Below are 14,361 nucleotides of genomic sequence, written 5' to 3' on the forward strand. Positions count from 1 at the left end.
TCATCGTTGAATGAAAAGAAACCTCTGAATAAACATAAATTTCTTCCATATTAAAGATGGGGCAATTAAACCGGGGCTTAATATTGAGGGAAACTGACTGATCTGAGTTTACCTGGTTCCTGCCAGAGCCAGGATAAGAATGCAGGTTGTCTGAATATTGTGTTTCTTTTACTCTTCTCTGTAAACCATTGAGTATACTTTATATTTGCCTATTAAAATTCAGGTCTGAATTCCCTTCTTTGGCCCCTAATCAGATTATTCCAGAATCCATCTGCATGATAATCTCTAGATTATGGTGATGAGGATAAAAGAAGTAGCAACAGCTCCAGGAACTTCAGAGAAATGATCTGATTTCATGTTAAGCTATCTGATTAACTTGTGGAGGTGGAGGTGGAGGTGGAGGTGGAGGTGGGCTAACCCCATTACTACCGCAAAGAATACTACATAAGACTTTCTAGCTCTGCTTGGTGATTGAATAACTAACTGCATGAAAAACTGGATACCTTTATACCTGGTGTACTCCTCTCTCTAGCCTCAACTTTTGAGCTTAGCAGAAGACAACATTTTGGGTCTTTATAGTAGGACTGAATAACTCTTGTCTCTGGAGTACTTTCTAGAACTACAAAATTACCATAATCCTTCTCATAAAGAGAGCATATAAAGAAGGCTGAGCCCCAAAGAATTGATGCTTTCTAACTGTGGTGCTGGAGAAGACTGAGAGTCCCCTGGACTGCAAGGCGATTAAACCAGTCAATCCTAAAGGAAATCAACTCTGAATATTCATTGGAAGGACTGATGCTGAAGCTGAAGCTCCAGCACTTTGGCCACCTGATGCAAAGAGCCGACTCATTGGAAAAAAACCCTGTTGCTGGGAAGGATTGAAGGCAGGAGGAGAAGGGGACAACAGAGGATGAGATGGTTGGATGGCATCACTGACTTGATGGACATGAGTTTGAGCAAACTCTAGGAGATAGTGAAGGACAGGGAAGCATGGTGTGCTGCAGTCCATGGGTGTAACTGAGTGACTGAACAACAGAAAGAGGACATACCAGGCAAAACTTAGGACAATCCAGCAAAATAGTAGGAGTAAAGAGGACCATGTAAGTGAATGGGGAGTTAATCTAGGAAATGCTTGAATGTAAAATATTGACGTTCTATAGTTAGTTGAGATTGACAGTGATAGCATCTTCCCCCCTAAGATCTATCTCAAACAGATTCAGTAGTTAATATTTTTAATAATTTTATTCAAGTTTATTTTCTCTTGACATTGTACATAGAATGTTTCTATCTAAGCGACACATTAGTCATTTATCTACCAGGTCTATGATATGGAGAAAAAGCAAAACCATGCAATACTACAAAAACTATATGTTATATACTGAGAAATGACAAAGCGGGTAAAAAGAAAAATGAAGAAGTAGGGGCAAAAGCTAGACATTGCAAAGGGATCGGTTTAAGAACTACTCATGTCTATGGGTTAGCTGACAATGGTTGGACAAGGATTTCCCTCCCACCCACACATTCTTTCCTTCCTCTTCCTGGTTGATCACAGACCACTGGGTCCCTGCAAATTCACATTATCACAGGGAGGAAGGCGGAAGTAGTTGGAGCGTCGGAGTCGCCTTGGGGGCAGACCAGCCTTCTGACGGCAGAGTTCATCTAGAAGAGAAGGAGAGCATGTTGAGATGAGAATGTAGGAAGGTGGCCAGGGCTCCAAGAAAAGAGAAGAAGAAAGAGGAGACTGCAGGGTGGTGCAGTGAAAGGGTTGAAGAGAAATAGATCAGGGTTAGAACCTGGGATCTGTAACTTAATGGTTATTTACTCCCTACCAGAAAGAGTCTTGACTTTTCTGAACCTCACCATCCTTTTCTGCAAAACAAGCATTGAAATACCTGCTTCAAGAATGTAGTTGAAAATGAAAGACTGGATGCAAAAGAACTGAGCACAGGTGGTCAGTTCTTATTCACACCTTGCTCCCAATTCTTCTAATTGTAGACTTATTAAACAGCAGGGGGGAAAAAATGAAGTCCAGTCATTCAAAAGTGTTTACTGTGTGCAAATGGCTAACTTTAGCAAGTCCCCCGAGACACTTGAAAGTGCCTCGAGTCCCAGATACTCATCCTCAGTGTCAAGGTGCTTCCCTTGCAGGTGGCTTGCAGAGCCAATGAAGGCAAGGGGTAAGTTTCCTTCTGCGAAGTTAAGTACAGCTCTTACTCAGAGGGGGTTGGTGCAAGGCCGGCAGCTGAGTCAGAGTGGCTTTTGCGTGTGGTGACTTTGACGACGGCAGCCATCATCTGGGGCTGGGCCAGGGGAAGGTGAGAAATAGTGTTTTCACACCATACATAGGGTCTAACCACACATCTGGACTCTTGTAATTTTTTTTTTTAATAAAATCTTTCTACTTTGCTCTACCTCTGAAGTTTCACAATAAGCAAGGGAAATTGTTCTTGGAATTGGTAGACTACTGTAAAGGTAGCTGGTGTTCAGCCAATGTCCAAGTGACTTTTTATGTATCCAAATGTTATAGTCTCTAAATTAGTGGTTTTTTCCCCACCTGGGCTTATGAACGTGGCTGCAGGACTAGTAGAGATTGTTATTTGTAATAGTGGACTTGGCTTTTCATCTCTGGTGAATGATGTTCAAAGTAGCAGAGCATCTGAATGCACTATCTATACATAAGAGAAGTTAGGGGTTTCTGTCTAGTTGGAAAGGGATTTAGCCATGCTTTCTTAAGGGTTATCAATTTTTTAATGTTAATAATGGAAGATAATTGCTTTATGATGCTGTGTTTCTGCTGTATGACAAAGTGAATCAGCTATGTTTTGTTTACTTGCTCAGTCATGTCTAACTGAGTAGCCTGCCAGGCTACTCTGTCCAAGGGGTTTCCCAAGCGAGAATACTGGAGTGGGTTACCATTTCCTTCTCCAGGGGATCTTCCCAACCTAGGGATCAAACCCAAATCCTCTGCATTGGCAGATGGGTTCTTCATGGCTGAGCCACCAGGGAAGCCCTATATGCATTCATATATCCCCTCCCTCTTCAGCCTCCCTCCCTCCTCCTCTCATTCCACACCTCTAGGTCATTACAGAACACAGAGCTGAACTTCCTGCACTGTACAGCAGCTTTGAGGGTTATGAATATACCAAACATGGTGCTTTCTTCATATTGTTTATTGGGGGAACTAGTTGGAGCAGGAACTGATGGAAGTCAGAGAGCAGCCTAAAGCCCCTCCTCCACAGCCACATCTTGGATCTGTTAGCACCTTGCCCCAGTTATCAGTTGCTCTCATTATTGTTCCTCCCCATCAAAGCTAGTCTTACCTTTCATAGCTTCGTGTTCTTTACAGACAAGACGGGAGCAGATCTCATTGTTGATGACATACATACGCCGTGAACTGCCATAGATCCAATGTCATGGTGCAAGAAGGACATGGAAAAAGCATTGAGAGGGAGAACTAGCCTCTGCCTGAGATGCCTCTTTCAACTCCTGGAAATACCTGGATTTCCTTAAGTATTTCAGACTTCCCACTCCCACCCCTACCCAAGTAGTGTAGAAGATAGAATGGTATCCATCATGCTTGTTAGTTACAACTTTGCACATTCCACCTAGACTCAAGCTTTAATATTTCCCACACTACTCCCTACTATTTTCTACCTTCACACTTGCATCTTCAGCTCCAGCTTATTTCTCGGATGTGATGAATTTGATAAACCAGTGTTTCCCTCATGACCATCCTTCCTCTAGTACTCACCATCCTTGCCTTCAGCATCTACATTTGTTAGTTAAGCTGTTCCGTGTGCCTCAATCCAGACTCAAGGTTCTTTTTTCCTTCTATCATAATACACTTCCCATTACTTATTTCTCAGGTCTTAAGTCTATTTGCTTTTTTTTAAAAGTATTTTTATTTTTAAAAAAGCTTTTTATTTTGTCTTGGGGGTAGAGCTGATTAATAATGTTGTGATAGTTTCAGGTGAACAGCAAGGAGACTCAACCATAATATACCCGTATCCATTCTCCTCCATGACACTGAGCAGAGTTCCCTGTGCTATACCTTAGGTCCTTGTTGGTTCTCCATTTTAAATACAGCAATGTGTACATGTCCATTCCAAACTCCCTAACTATTCCTCACCTGCATCCTTCCTCAGCAACCGTAAGTTCATTCTTTAAGTCTGTGCAGACTCTAGGTTCTAATTGGCACCTTCGGAATAGCTTAAAGGGTGATGCTTAAAACTTCTGCCCCCTTAGAGGCTGAAATTCCAGAGCGGGTGCTCATTAAATGGTTACTGACATGAAAGCGCTATCATGGGCAGCTCTCTGGGTGATATGGGACCCTTTACCTGGTGAAGCATATCTGATGGAGGCATTGCTTGATTGGCCGATGCACGGAGTAGAGTCTTGTGCAGGCAAATTTCTCATCCCGGCACTCTGAATATACCCACCATAAAAAACACATGGTTAGAGGAATGGAGGAGGAGAGAGAGAGCTGGGAAAACCTACAGAGTAGTCTCTACAGAGGATCACTGTAAGCTGGGGTATGTTCTTCCTGTAAGCAATACAAAGCAATAATGTCCATCTCTTTGTGATCCCATGGACTGTAGCCCTCTAGGCTCCTCTGTCCATGGGATTCTCCAGGCAAGAATACTGGAGTGGGTTGCCATGCCCTCCTCCAGGGGATCTTCACGACGTTGAACCCAGGTCTTCCGCATTGCAGGCTAATTCTTGACCAGCTGAGCCACCAGGGAAGTCCACAAAGCAATAATAGATGTTGGCTAAACAATGAAATTTAGGTGCTTCCCTACCTGAAAGGAAAGAGAATAAAATAGTCCCTGTGGGTTCTTCTAGGAAAAAGTCCTTCTAGGGTTAGACAGGTGGCAACATGAAAGATGAAATGCTAACAGTCATATTCTGAAGAATTTGAATTCTAAAGTGGGTCACTATTTCTCTGTTGGTGGTTTTTAACCCTAGCTGCACATCAGAATTATCAGTATGTTAGAGAAAGCATGACATCTACAGTAATGCTGAGTCCTTGAGGTCACTTCCTGACCCACTAACAAACAGATGATGTTCAAAGTTAGTTTATGGAGAGGACTGTTCTGGGACCATGCAGTAGTGATCCCATCTTTTCCCCATGACCTTTAGAACAGGAACTCATAGACACTGAGGTAGGGTGGGAGGGATACGAAGAAGACTACTAATATTCTTTGAGAAAGAATTGGAAATAAAACTAGAAGATGTACCAAGTATTCTCCCAAGAACAAGGAGATTAGGAATCTTCAGGAAGAAAAAAAAAAAAAGCTTAAGAAAAAGACAGGCAAAAGACAATCATACCTGTGGTAGTATTTTTGTCGTTGAGTGAGGCTGAAAGGAGGAAATTTTATTCAGTTATTACTGGTTCTAGAAGTCACTGCCCTGTAACTGTCATGCCTTACTTGAGATCCACGTGTGTGCTCAATCATGTCCGACTCTTTGTAGCCCTGTGGACTGTAGCCCACCAAGCTCTCTGTCCATGGGATTTTCCAGGAAAGAATACTGGAGTGGGTTGCCATTTCCTTCTCCAGAGGATCTTCCCGACTCAGCGATCGAACCCGCATTTCCTGCATTGAAGGTGGTTTCTTTACCCCCGAGCCCCCAGGGAAGCCCCAGTCCTAACCTAGGGGCAAGTTAAATACTGGCTGAGTTTGTAGAATGGAGAGTAAGTCAAGGAGTAAGATGCATCTTGAAGAAATGGACTAACCACGGGAGTTACCTGTAAAATGTTATCGGAAGGGTTGCTAATAGGATACTATAGGAAGAATGTTAGCTGGGTGATCTCATCTATCCCCCATTTCTTTGTTTCCACTGCACTGGTTCGTAGCTGCAGCATGCAGGATCTTTACTGGGGCATGTGGACTCTTAGCTGTGGCATATGGGATCTACTTCCCCTACCAGGGATTGAACCCAGGCTCCCATGGTTTCAATCACAGGTTTATATGCTGAGAATTCTCAAACTTCTATGTCTAGCTCAGAACTTTCTTCTAATAAGCACCAGGTCTACAAATACAACTGCCATTTTGTGGAAGAGCTCATGGATTTTTTTTTTAAAGATCCTTCCATATCTCAAACTGCCTTCTTTCCCTTCACCAATTCAAAATGTTCAGTGAATGGTGCTACCATCCACCCAATAGCTACCATCTATCTAATAGAAAGCTGGACTTCCTCTCAACAGTCTCTGCTCCCTGACAGCTCATTTCTCTCCCATACCTCTAACAAAATAATTCAGGACATCATATTTTATTGGGACTAGGCAGCAGTGTTCTTGCTGGCTTTCCAATTCAATAATCTGCTTAGAACTTTCCTTTGCATGAACTGTTCTCTGGCTGGTTTTCATTTCCATCCTAAGCCTTTGCCCATATTGTTTTCTTTACCTGAAAGCTCTTCGCCTTTCCATTCATTTAATTCACTTCTATTTGTTTTCCAGGAATCAACCTAGTCAATGTACCCTTCAGAAAAGCCTTTCTTAACTCTCAACACTGAATATAATCAAGGACTCTGAGATTTCACAGCTTCTTTTGCTTGATTATATATGTTTGGTGAAACTGAATAAAATTATCCATTCCTTTGTCTTATCTCATCTGTTAGACAAAAGATGTTTAGAAGAAAATCAGTTTTGTTCACCTTTACCTTTACCCATTCAATCTTGGAAACTTGGAGAGAAAAATCAAACCTTGGCAGTTTATGCATCAAACCACGGTTCTTGCTTGTTAGGGGCTCTAACATATCATTAATTTAAATTAAACCGTTGGGCAAATGCTCTGCCTAATATGTAGTCCTATTTAGGGTTCTTCACCAGCTGTACTGTCTTCCATCATGGGTATTGCGGGAAGCCCAGAACAGCCCCCGTGGCCCTGAGGTCCCAGATCTGAACTCACCCAGGTCATCGGTGGAAGGCTTGATATCAGCCAGAACTGAAAAGGCACAAAACAGTGATGTGAGAAGGGCTCCGGATTGACAGAGGGGAAGGCAGAGTGCAGGAGGGAGAATGTGGGTAACAGGAAAAAGCTGAGGCAATGGCTGGGTTTTTTATATTGTGTCCAGGGGAAGAGAGTTCATTGAAGATAATTTTTTTGAGCATTATTTGGCCTGTTGACATTGGAAGTCTTTATGTATGTTTTTTAAAGCTATGAATCCACTTTGCTTCCCTTTTTTAGGGGGCCAGGAGCATCTTTTCTTTCATCCCCTTTCCAGTGATAAAAATTATAAGATTAATTCAAGAGCTAGAATAAATACTGTGACTATTAACATGAAACATGCCATTTTTAAGAGCTGGAGTGAAACCTACCTGTTTCATCTGTAGCAGGATCATTCACCAGATCTGCAAAGATACGATGGATGCAGGGAATGGAAAAACGCAAGCAGGAAAAACAGCAAAGGGAAAAACAGGGTGAGGCATGATGATCTAAAAGGAGGCAAGATTGAAGCGAAAGAACGCGGACTCTTGGGGGGGAACTATAAGGGACTATCACAGAAGGAAAAGGAAGCGTCAAAAAGATTGGGCATGTTTATAGCCTTGGTGGCATCTAACATAGACAACAGGGCTCTGAATCCGTCTCTCTCTCTTTTTAAATATACTTATCTATTTGGCTGTGCCAGGTCTTAGTTGCAGCATGAGGGATCCAGTTCTCTGAGCAGGGACAGAACTTGGGCACCCTGCATTGGGAGCGTGGAGTCTACCTGGACTACCAGGGACGTCACTGAAACTCTTTAATAGTCTTCCTCTTACTTTATACAGACATCATCCTGAATCCTTCTAGCCACAGTGTGAGAGCAAGGAAATAAAAGAATATCTTACTAGGATCTTCTGTGAATGTTTCTGAAGTCACTGTGGTCACATCATCTGCATAAAAACAATCAGAAAACACTTTCTGAGCATTCTCTGCCCCTCATCCCCCACCCCTGCACTCCCAAGAAGTGAAATTGTCAAGCACAGAAGCCATCATGTAGTAAGATCCTAAAAGGATTTTTCTTTGTTTCCCAATCAAAGTCCTTTCCCCTGTAACCCAAACAAATGTCACACTTTTCCTATTCCCATGAATATACTCATACAATCCTAACCCTAGACTGTCCCTTTCCTATTGTTCTTATTGAGAGGAATGAATGAACTACGTGGCCATTAGATAGTCTACTGATTAAACTTTGGTTCAGCATTAGACTGCAAGAATGACTTCATCCTAACAGATAATAACTGATACAGCTAGTTAGGGATTACTATGGGCTTGCTTTACAGATGGTAAAACTGAGCATCAGCAGAATAAATAACTCATCCAAGGTCATAGAGCTTGTTGATAGTTATTATGGGCTGATGACCTCTTTGTGATACTTATTTAAATGAAAATTGTCTTTCTCAAAAAGACTGTGATTTTTTTTTTTTTTAAATCTTTTGACTGTGCTACTGGGCATGTGGGATCTTAGTTCCCCGAGTAGGGACTGAACTGGCACCCCCTGAAACGGAAGTGCAGGATCTTAACCACTGGATCACCAGGGAAATCCCCAGACTGTGATTTTTGACATTCGTGATTTTGATATTTTTGGATATCAGTCTGATGATTCTCTCTACACAGAGTTCACAAGAGGTTACACTGGTCGTTTTCTGATGCTCACAGTGACAAGTGAGGTAGAGAGGAGAGGAGGGGAGATGCTTTGCTCTTGACCCTTGGAAAGTAAAGACAAAAGAAGTAAAAAATGGTCCAGGTCTTAAGATGGAAGATATTCGGATAAATTAAGAAAACTTCATCTGAAACTGTACATAACAGCAACTCCTGAAACAAATAGTCTCTGCTTTAATAAGCAACACAAAAAAGCAGTGTGAAGCACTAGACGTTTAACAAACCTCCCATCTGTAATGAACCTTCACTGTAAAAGGCTTATAGTCATTATCGGTTTTACCCACTAGAGGTCAGCAAATCCACATAATACTTTGCTTGAGGTCAGCATGCAAGTGTCAGATTTACAATCTGGTGAGAATAGCATTTTTATAAAGCATATCAGAGTTACTGATCCTTGTACTAGAAGCAAAACACAAAACATTTTAAAGGAATTTCCCCTGCTTATTCCTCATTCATCTTTTAGAAAAAAATTCCAGATAGAAAGGCATCAAATGGGACAGGAACCTTTTTAACATCTTTTTTTAACACTTTTTAACATAAGCTTTCTTCTTTCCGAGCAGATTTTGATAAAAAGGAATTCAAGTTTGCTCCAGTCCCACAGGATAAATGAAAAACCACTGACCCGATTCATTCCAGAGGCTGTAAGAAGGGAGTGGATTTTCTCCGGGGTGTAGCCAATTCCTGTCCTGTTTCCATTTCTCTCCAGCTACATTCCAGTCCAACCACTCACGGAAATAGAGGAAGCAGTGGGTGAACAAAGGGTTTGAGAATATCCTAGCTGTGTTTTTAGAATTTCAGGCACAGTGCTAGTTTTCTGTATATCCCTCAGTTTACCCACCTTTTCCATGAGCTACCTCCATAACAGCTTTATTAAGGACTTATGAATGTTTTCTGAGAAGGAATCTTATGGAGACATTTTCATCAGCTCTTAGAATATTTCTGCTCAAAAAGCATCACGAAGTCATAAAATAGGACTGGACCTTAACCAGCCCAAAGAAAGGAATTTGGATTTGTAGTTGTGCTAGTGCTGGGACTTCCCAGCTGGCTCTAGTGACAGAGAATCTGCCTGAAATGCAGGAAACATGGGTTCGATCCCTAGGCTGGGAAGATCCCTTGGAAGAGGGAATGGATGCCCACTCCAGTATTCTTGCATGGGAAATCCAATGGACAGAGGAGCCTGGCGGGCTACAGTCCATAGGGTCACACAGAGTCAGGCACGACTGAGCATCTGAGCACAGCACAGCACAGGGCTGAAATAAAATCTGGGTTCAAGAATGTACGGATTCAGACCAGAACAGAGAAAAGGGTTTTCTGTATTTTTATTTTTCTACCAAGATGCACAGTAAGAAATTATATTGTGAGCCAGTATATACATATAAAACTGAAAGAAGAGTAAAAATAGTACTTCTGTAATCTACTTGCAGTCTACTCTATTTTTATTTATCTTCTAAGAAATATTTCTTTTGGCTGTGCAAGGCCTTAGTTCAGGCTCTTAGGATCTTAGTTCTGGCATGGGGGTTTTGGTTCCCTGAGCAGGGATCAAACCTGGGCCCGCCTGCATTGGAACCATGGAGTCTTAGCCAGTGGACCACCAGTCCCCAGGGTACTCTGTTTTTATTTTAGTCTATCTTAACTCGTTAAAAGCACCAGTTGTGACCTACTCATTAGATCTTTCGACTTATTAAAGGGTTATATACTGTAGTGCTCTCAAGGGTTGGGAAAAACAAGAGAAATTATAATTATGTTGATGCCAAGAGGCAACTGCAGATATTGAATCGAGCTGAAGGAAGCGGACCTTTGGAAGCCAAAACTTACGGATTCTGTCTCATTGAGCCACAATTTCTCTATAGGACTGGGAAGACTTCTTTTTCTGTCTGCATTTTAGTTTTTCCACTCTTACATGGACAGGAAAATCCTGTTAGGAGTAGCAGGCGTTATCCGAGGGTGTGGAAATGAGACGGACATAGAGAAGATTTGAGTGATGTTATTTCAGTAGTGAATGAGAAAGTTTTATGAATGGGATGACAAGATTGTTGAATTCATTTCTATTATTTCACACACCTTGGCACTTCATCTCTGTATGGTATGACAAATTCTTGGAACTCTGACCATTTGGTTCCATTGTCCTGATAAGAACCCCAACAGAGCCCAGATCCATGGGATCACTTACCTCCTCGCTGTCCGCTGACCCCTAGGGGTGTCCGGCCTGCACAAAGGAAGGAGAAGTATGTGAATGCTTCCAGCTCTATACCTCATAAAGCTTTTCTGAGATGAACCAGAAAATGATGGGAAAATTGCTGTACTTTATCTTGCCATGTTTTATTTCTGTTACAGCTCCATATAGAAAGAGGCAGACTGTGACTGCTGAGCACAAAGGGGAGCCCTGACTCAAGAGGCCTCTTGCTCTCAGTCTGTTCAGAAGGGGTGGGGTCCTGATCCACCCACAGGCGGCAGCCCTTCCCGATGGCCTGTCCTTCTGTCCCCACAGCCAGCCCCTCCAGCTACACTACTGAAAAAGGCCCAAAATGATTATCTCAGTCTGTGTTGGGCAGAATTAAAAAAAAAAAAAAAAGAGTAAGTTTTTTTTTTTTTTTTTGGAAAGTCCAAGGTTCACAGAGTGGCCAGTCATCTAGTTTAATTCTGTGCAATCTATGAAGATCATTTTCCTTTTGCCTATAGAGGTGGCAACATTTTCGTGTGCACGTGAATCTGCTTGTGTGAGTCTGGTGCTTGTGTTTGTTAGGTTAATATATCCCCACTGTTTTCCTTGACAGTTTTAAGACGTGGTGTGTGCTCAGTCACTCAGTCTGACTCTTTGTGACCCTATGGACTGTAGCCCGTAAGGCTCCTCTGTCCATGGGATTCTCCAGGCAAGAATACTGGAGTGGGTTGCCATGCCCTCCTCCAGGGGATCTTCCAGACCCAGGGATTGAACCTTCATCTCCTATGGCTCCTGCATTTCAGGGCAGGCAGATTCTTCACCGCTGAGCCACCAGGGAAACCCCTTCTTCATGGTTTAAACTTGAGTTTCTTGTGAGGAGGTCCTTATGTCTGGGTACACAATTGGATACATCAGCTTCTCCTTTTGCTTTCTTTTTTTTTGGGGGGGGGGGTGGTGTTGCTGGGATCTTAGTTTCCTGACCAGAGATTGAACCCGGGCCACGGCAGTGAAAGCATTGTGTCCCAACCACTGGACCACCAGGGAATTTCCTCCTTTGGTATTTGTTTCCCTGTTTGTATATTTATGAGAGTGGCCCTCTTGGTTAATATGCATTTGTGTGTATCTTAGTTTTGCTTTAATTTCATAACTCTCAGGCTGCCTGCCTTTCCCCAGATCTGAGGTCATCTCCAATCACATCCCTCTAATCGCAAAGTCTTTTCTTCTCTTCTCTCTCTCTCTCATTTTTTGGTCATGCTGCAAGGCTTACAAAACCTTAGTTCCCCAGCCAGGAATTGAACCTAGGCCCTTGGCAGTGAGAGTGCAGAGTCCTAACCAGGGGACTGCCAAGGAACTCCCTGTGTTCTTTTACTTCTCTTTAATGGGAAATTCTAGAATTAAATAGCAAGCATCTCTCCTCCCATTCCCCTTCAGCCTCCTTCCATCCTCCCTCTAACATACGCCTCCACCCTCCCTCTAACATACACCTCCACCCACCTAGAGGAGCTGACATTTTAGGGAGAAAAGAAAAAAAGGTAGGGACTCACCAGAGGACATGATGAGGGTGGTGAGAAGCAGGAGCACTTTGGGTCCGAAGAACACCATGTCTGACAGGTGAGTGGGGAGAGTGGAGACTGTGATCAGCACTTCCGCTCCAGGCAAGCATATCTGTAGGATGCCTTGCTTTCCAAGGTCTTTCCTGGTCCCCCATAAGTCTCAGACCCTTCCTCTCTTTTCTTCCAACACTTCTTCAAACTCTCTTCTGTGATCATTTGCCATCATTCTCACCCCTTCTTTCCCAGCATTTCAGGAAATTTTATACTGATGGACCCCCCCATCCACCCTATGGCCTCTTTAAACCCTAGTATCTAAACTTTTGTTTTGATATCTGTTACTTTTTTAAAAAAATAATATCTGCTCATCTAAGTTTCTCCTCATTTGAATTCCATGGATAATTGGGATGTCTGTTCAATTCTAAATCAGTGACATTCTCCATTTTCTGCTTCCAGCCCTTTAACACACACACACACACACACCCCCTCCCTCTGTCTATTTAGGGTTTTAGACAATCCAAGCCACTCACTGTTGATGGTTCTCTGCTCTTTCCACCGAGCCCTTTGGTTGTTGAATGTGTCTCTCTCCTTCTCTGTTCCACTTTGGCTGGGGTGTAAGATGAACAGGGCCACTCCCTGGAAAGGACTTCGAATTTGGCCTACTCTGAAACAATGAGATGAGGGAGAGCAAGGAAGAGAGAGAGAGAGAGAGAGGGAGGGAGGGCGGGAGGGGGAAAGCCAGGCTAGAGGAGTTTGATTCAGTGCTACTATGATGCGGGGAGGATAAGGGCGATGGGGCTTTGCAGTCACTCACACCCTCGTTCCAAAGGTTATGATCACACTGATGAGAGATGGTGCTGCTCCCTTGACGGGTTGGCTCAATCTCATATATGCCTTTCTTCCATGAACCACCATCTGGCCCCAGTCTCACTTTGTCCTTGGGTTACTTTTTACCTAAAGAGAGAGAAAAAACAAAAAAAACAAACCCCCGGAATCCGTTTCTGTGTCTCTGGCTGTCTTCCATATTTGAATCATTCTTCCAACCCCCTTTCTCACTTTTGTCTTTTTAAAATTCTGCTCCCCCAAATGTCTTTGTTTCTTCGTGTCTCTCTTTTTTCTTTTCCTCTTCTTGACCCACACATTTAGCCTCCCCCCACCCACCCCCATAATCTCATTTATTGCCACATCCAAGCAAACAGACACCACACAGAGTTTTGTCCAGGAGAAGGGCTGGCTGTCTTAGGGTTAGGGAAAGTTAAGGAATATAGGACCCTCATCCTTTTGTAATGTGGAGGAGCTCCATGAGAGAAGACAGCCTTAGGCTGTCTTTTGGTTTTGTTTAAGCTTATGTTAAAAATCTTGGTTTCTTGCCTTTGAGGACAAAAATGCCATCAGAAGGCCAATGAAAATTGGGAGCCAAGTTCATTCTGCTTGCTTTATTTCCCATCATATCACATAATATGTATATAACACTTTCTCTGATCCAGGCGCTATAAAAACTTTGTCTTTGCTCTTATTCCTAGAAACTCTCGTGCTTAGACCATTACAACATCTCCACTTCAGCAAGAATAAACTTGAATGACAGAAATGCAAATCTGAAAAATGGTTGACCTTAGGTGTACTAGCAGGGTGTCAAATTCAAGTTATCTGTTGGCTTCCTTAGTCTATATTCCGTTCCCTGAACAGCTAAATTAGAGAAGCATCCAGGTAGACCCAGGTGGCTCAGTGGTAAAGAATCTGCCTGCCAATGTAAGAGGCTCAGGTTTGATCCCTGGGTTGGGAAGATCCCCTGGAGAAGGAAATGACAACCCACTCCAGTATTCTTGCCTGGAGAATCCCATGGACATAAGATCCTGGTGGGCATCCATGGGGTCATGAAGAGTTGGACATGACTGAGCAACTGAGCACCAGCGCCAGCACAGGTAGACAGAGCAGATAATATTAATGTGTTACAGACCAGAAGAAAGAAGAAAATTAATGATGTAAGGGAGGAAGGGAGGAAGGATGG

The 14,361-nt window shown here is 42.9% G+C and overlaps 2 protein-coding genes across 13 annotated transcripts in view; one reads left to right on the top strand and one right to left on the bottom strand.

Moving 5' to 3' along the window:
* RIMKLB (ribosomal modification protein rimK like family member B) overlaps positions 1–14,361 on the top strand; it is a 134,727-nt gene that overhangs the window by 46,060 nt on the left and 74,306 nt on the right. For 4 of the 10 annotated variants that reach the window (XM_055570053.1, XM_055570064.1, XM_055570058.1 and 1 more), the window contains exon 1: positions 3,395–3,510. The exons of 3 other annotated variants lie outside the window; for them this stretch is intronic. In XM_055570053.1, the coding sequence (XP_055426028.1) occupies positions 3,471–3,510 (40 nt within the window). In that variant the 5' untranslated portion in view covers positions 3,395–3,470. Of the gene's footprint in view, positions 1–3,394; positions 3,511–14,361 lie in introns of those variants that run through there. 3 more of the 10 variants (XM_055570090.1, XM_055570097.1, XM_055570084.1) reach the window with 2 other exon arrangements.
* Positions 800–14,304, bottom strand: MFAP5 (microfibril associated protein 5). 3 transcript variants are annotated; one of them, XM_055570146.1, is made up of 11 exons: positions 13,168–14,304; positions 12,884–13,012; positions 12,348–12,407; positions 10,813–10,848; positions 7,829–7,873; positions 7,319–7,351; positions 6,909–6,944; positions 5,329–5,358; positions 4,338–4,425; positions 3,321–3,394; positions 802–1,659 (listed from the first exon to the last, which is right to left on the bottom strand). In XM_055570146.1, exons 3-11 carry the CDS (start codon positions 12,403–12,405, stop codon positions 1,547–1,549), a joined length of 513 nt encoding a protein of 170 aa, XP_055426121.1. In that variant the 5' UTR covers positions 12,406–12,407; positions 12,884–13,012; positions 13,168–14,304; the 3' UTR covers positions 802–1,546. The 3 variants fall into 3 exon arrangements, with proteins under 3 accessions (XP_055426123.1, XP_055426121.1, XP_055426122.1); XM_055570148.1 differs by lacking the exon at positions 6,909–6,944 and having other exon boundaries at positions 800–1,659; XM_055570147.1 differs by lacking the exon at positions 13,168–14,304 and having other exon boundaries at positions 12,884–13,035.

Source organism: Bubalus kerabau, chromosome 1 (genome assembly GCF_029407905.1).
Source record: "Bubalus kerabau isolate K-KA32 ecotype Philippines breed swamp buffalo chromosome 1, PCC_UOA_SB_1v2, whole genome shotgun sequence".
Lineage (NCBI taxonomy): Eukaryota > Metazoa > Chordata > Mammalia > Artiodactyla > Bovidae > Bubalus > Bubalus kerabau.

Coding starts and splice junctions, on each gene's coding strand:
- MFAP5 (XM_055570146.1), bottom strand. CDS start 12,405: ATGGTGTTCTTCGGACCCAAAGTGCTCCTGCTTCTCACCACCCTCATC. Junction 5,359..6,908: donor GCCTTCCACCGATGACCTGG/GTGAGTTCAGAT, acceptor TCCTCCTTTCAG/CCTCACTCAACGACAAAAAT. Junction 4,426..5,328: donor CGACAAAAATACTACCACAG/GTATGATTGTCT, acceptor GGGTATATTCAG/AGTGCCGGGATGAGAAATTT.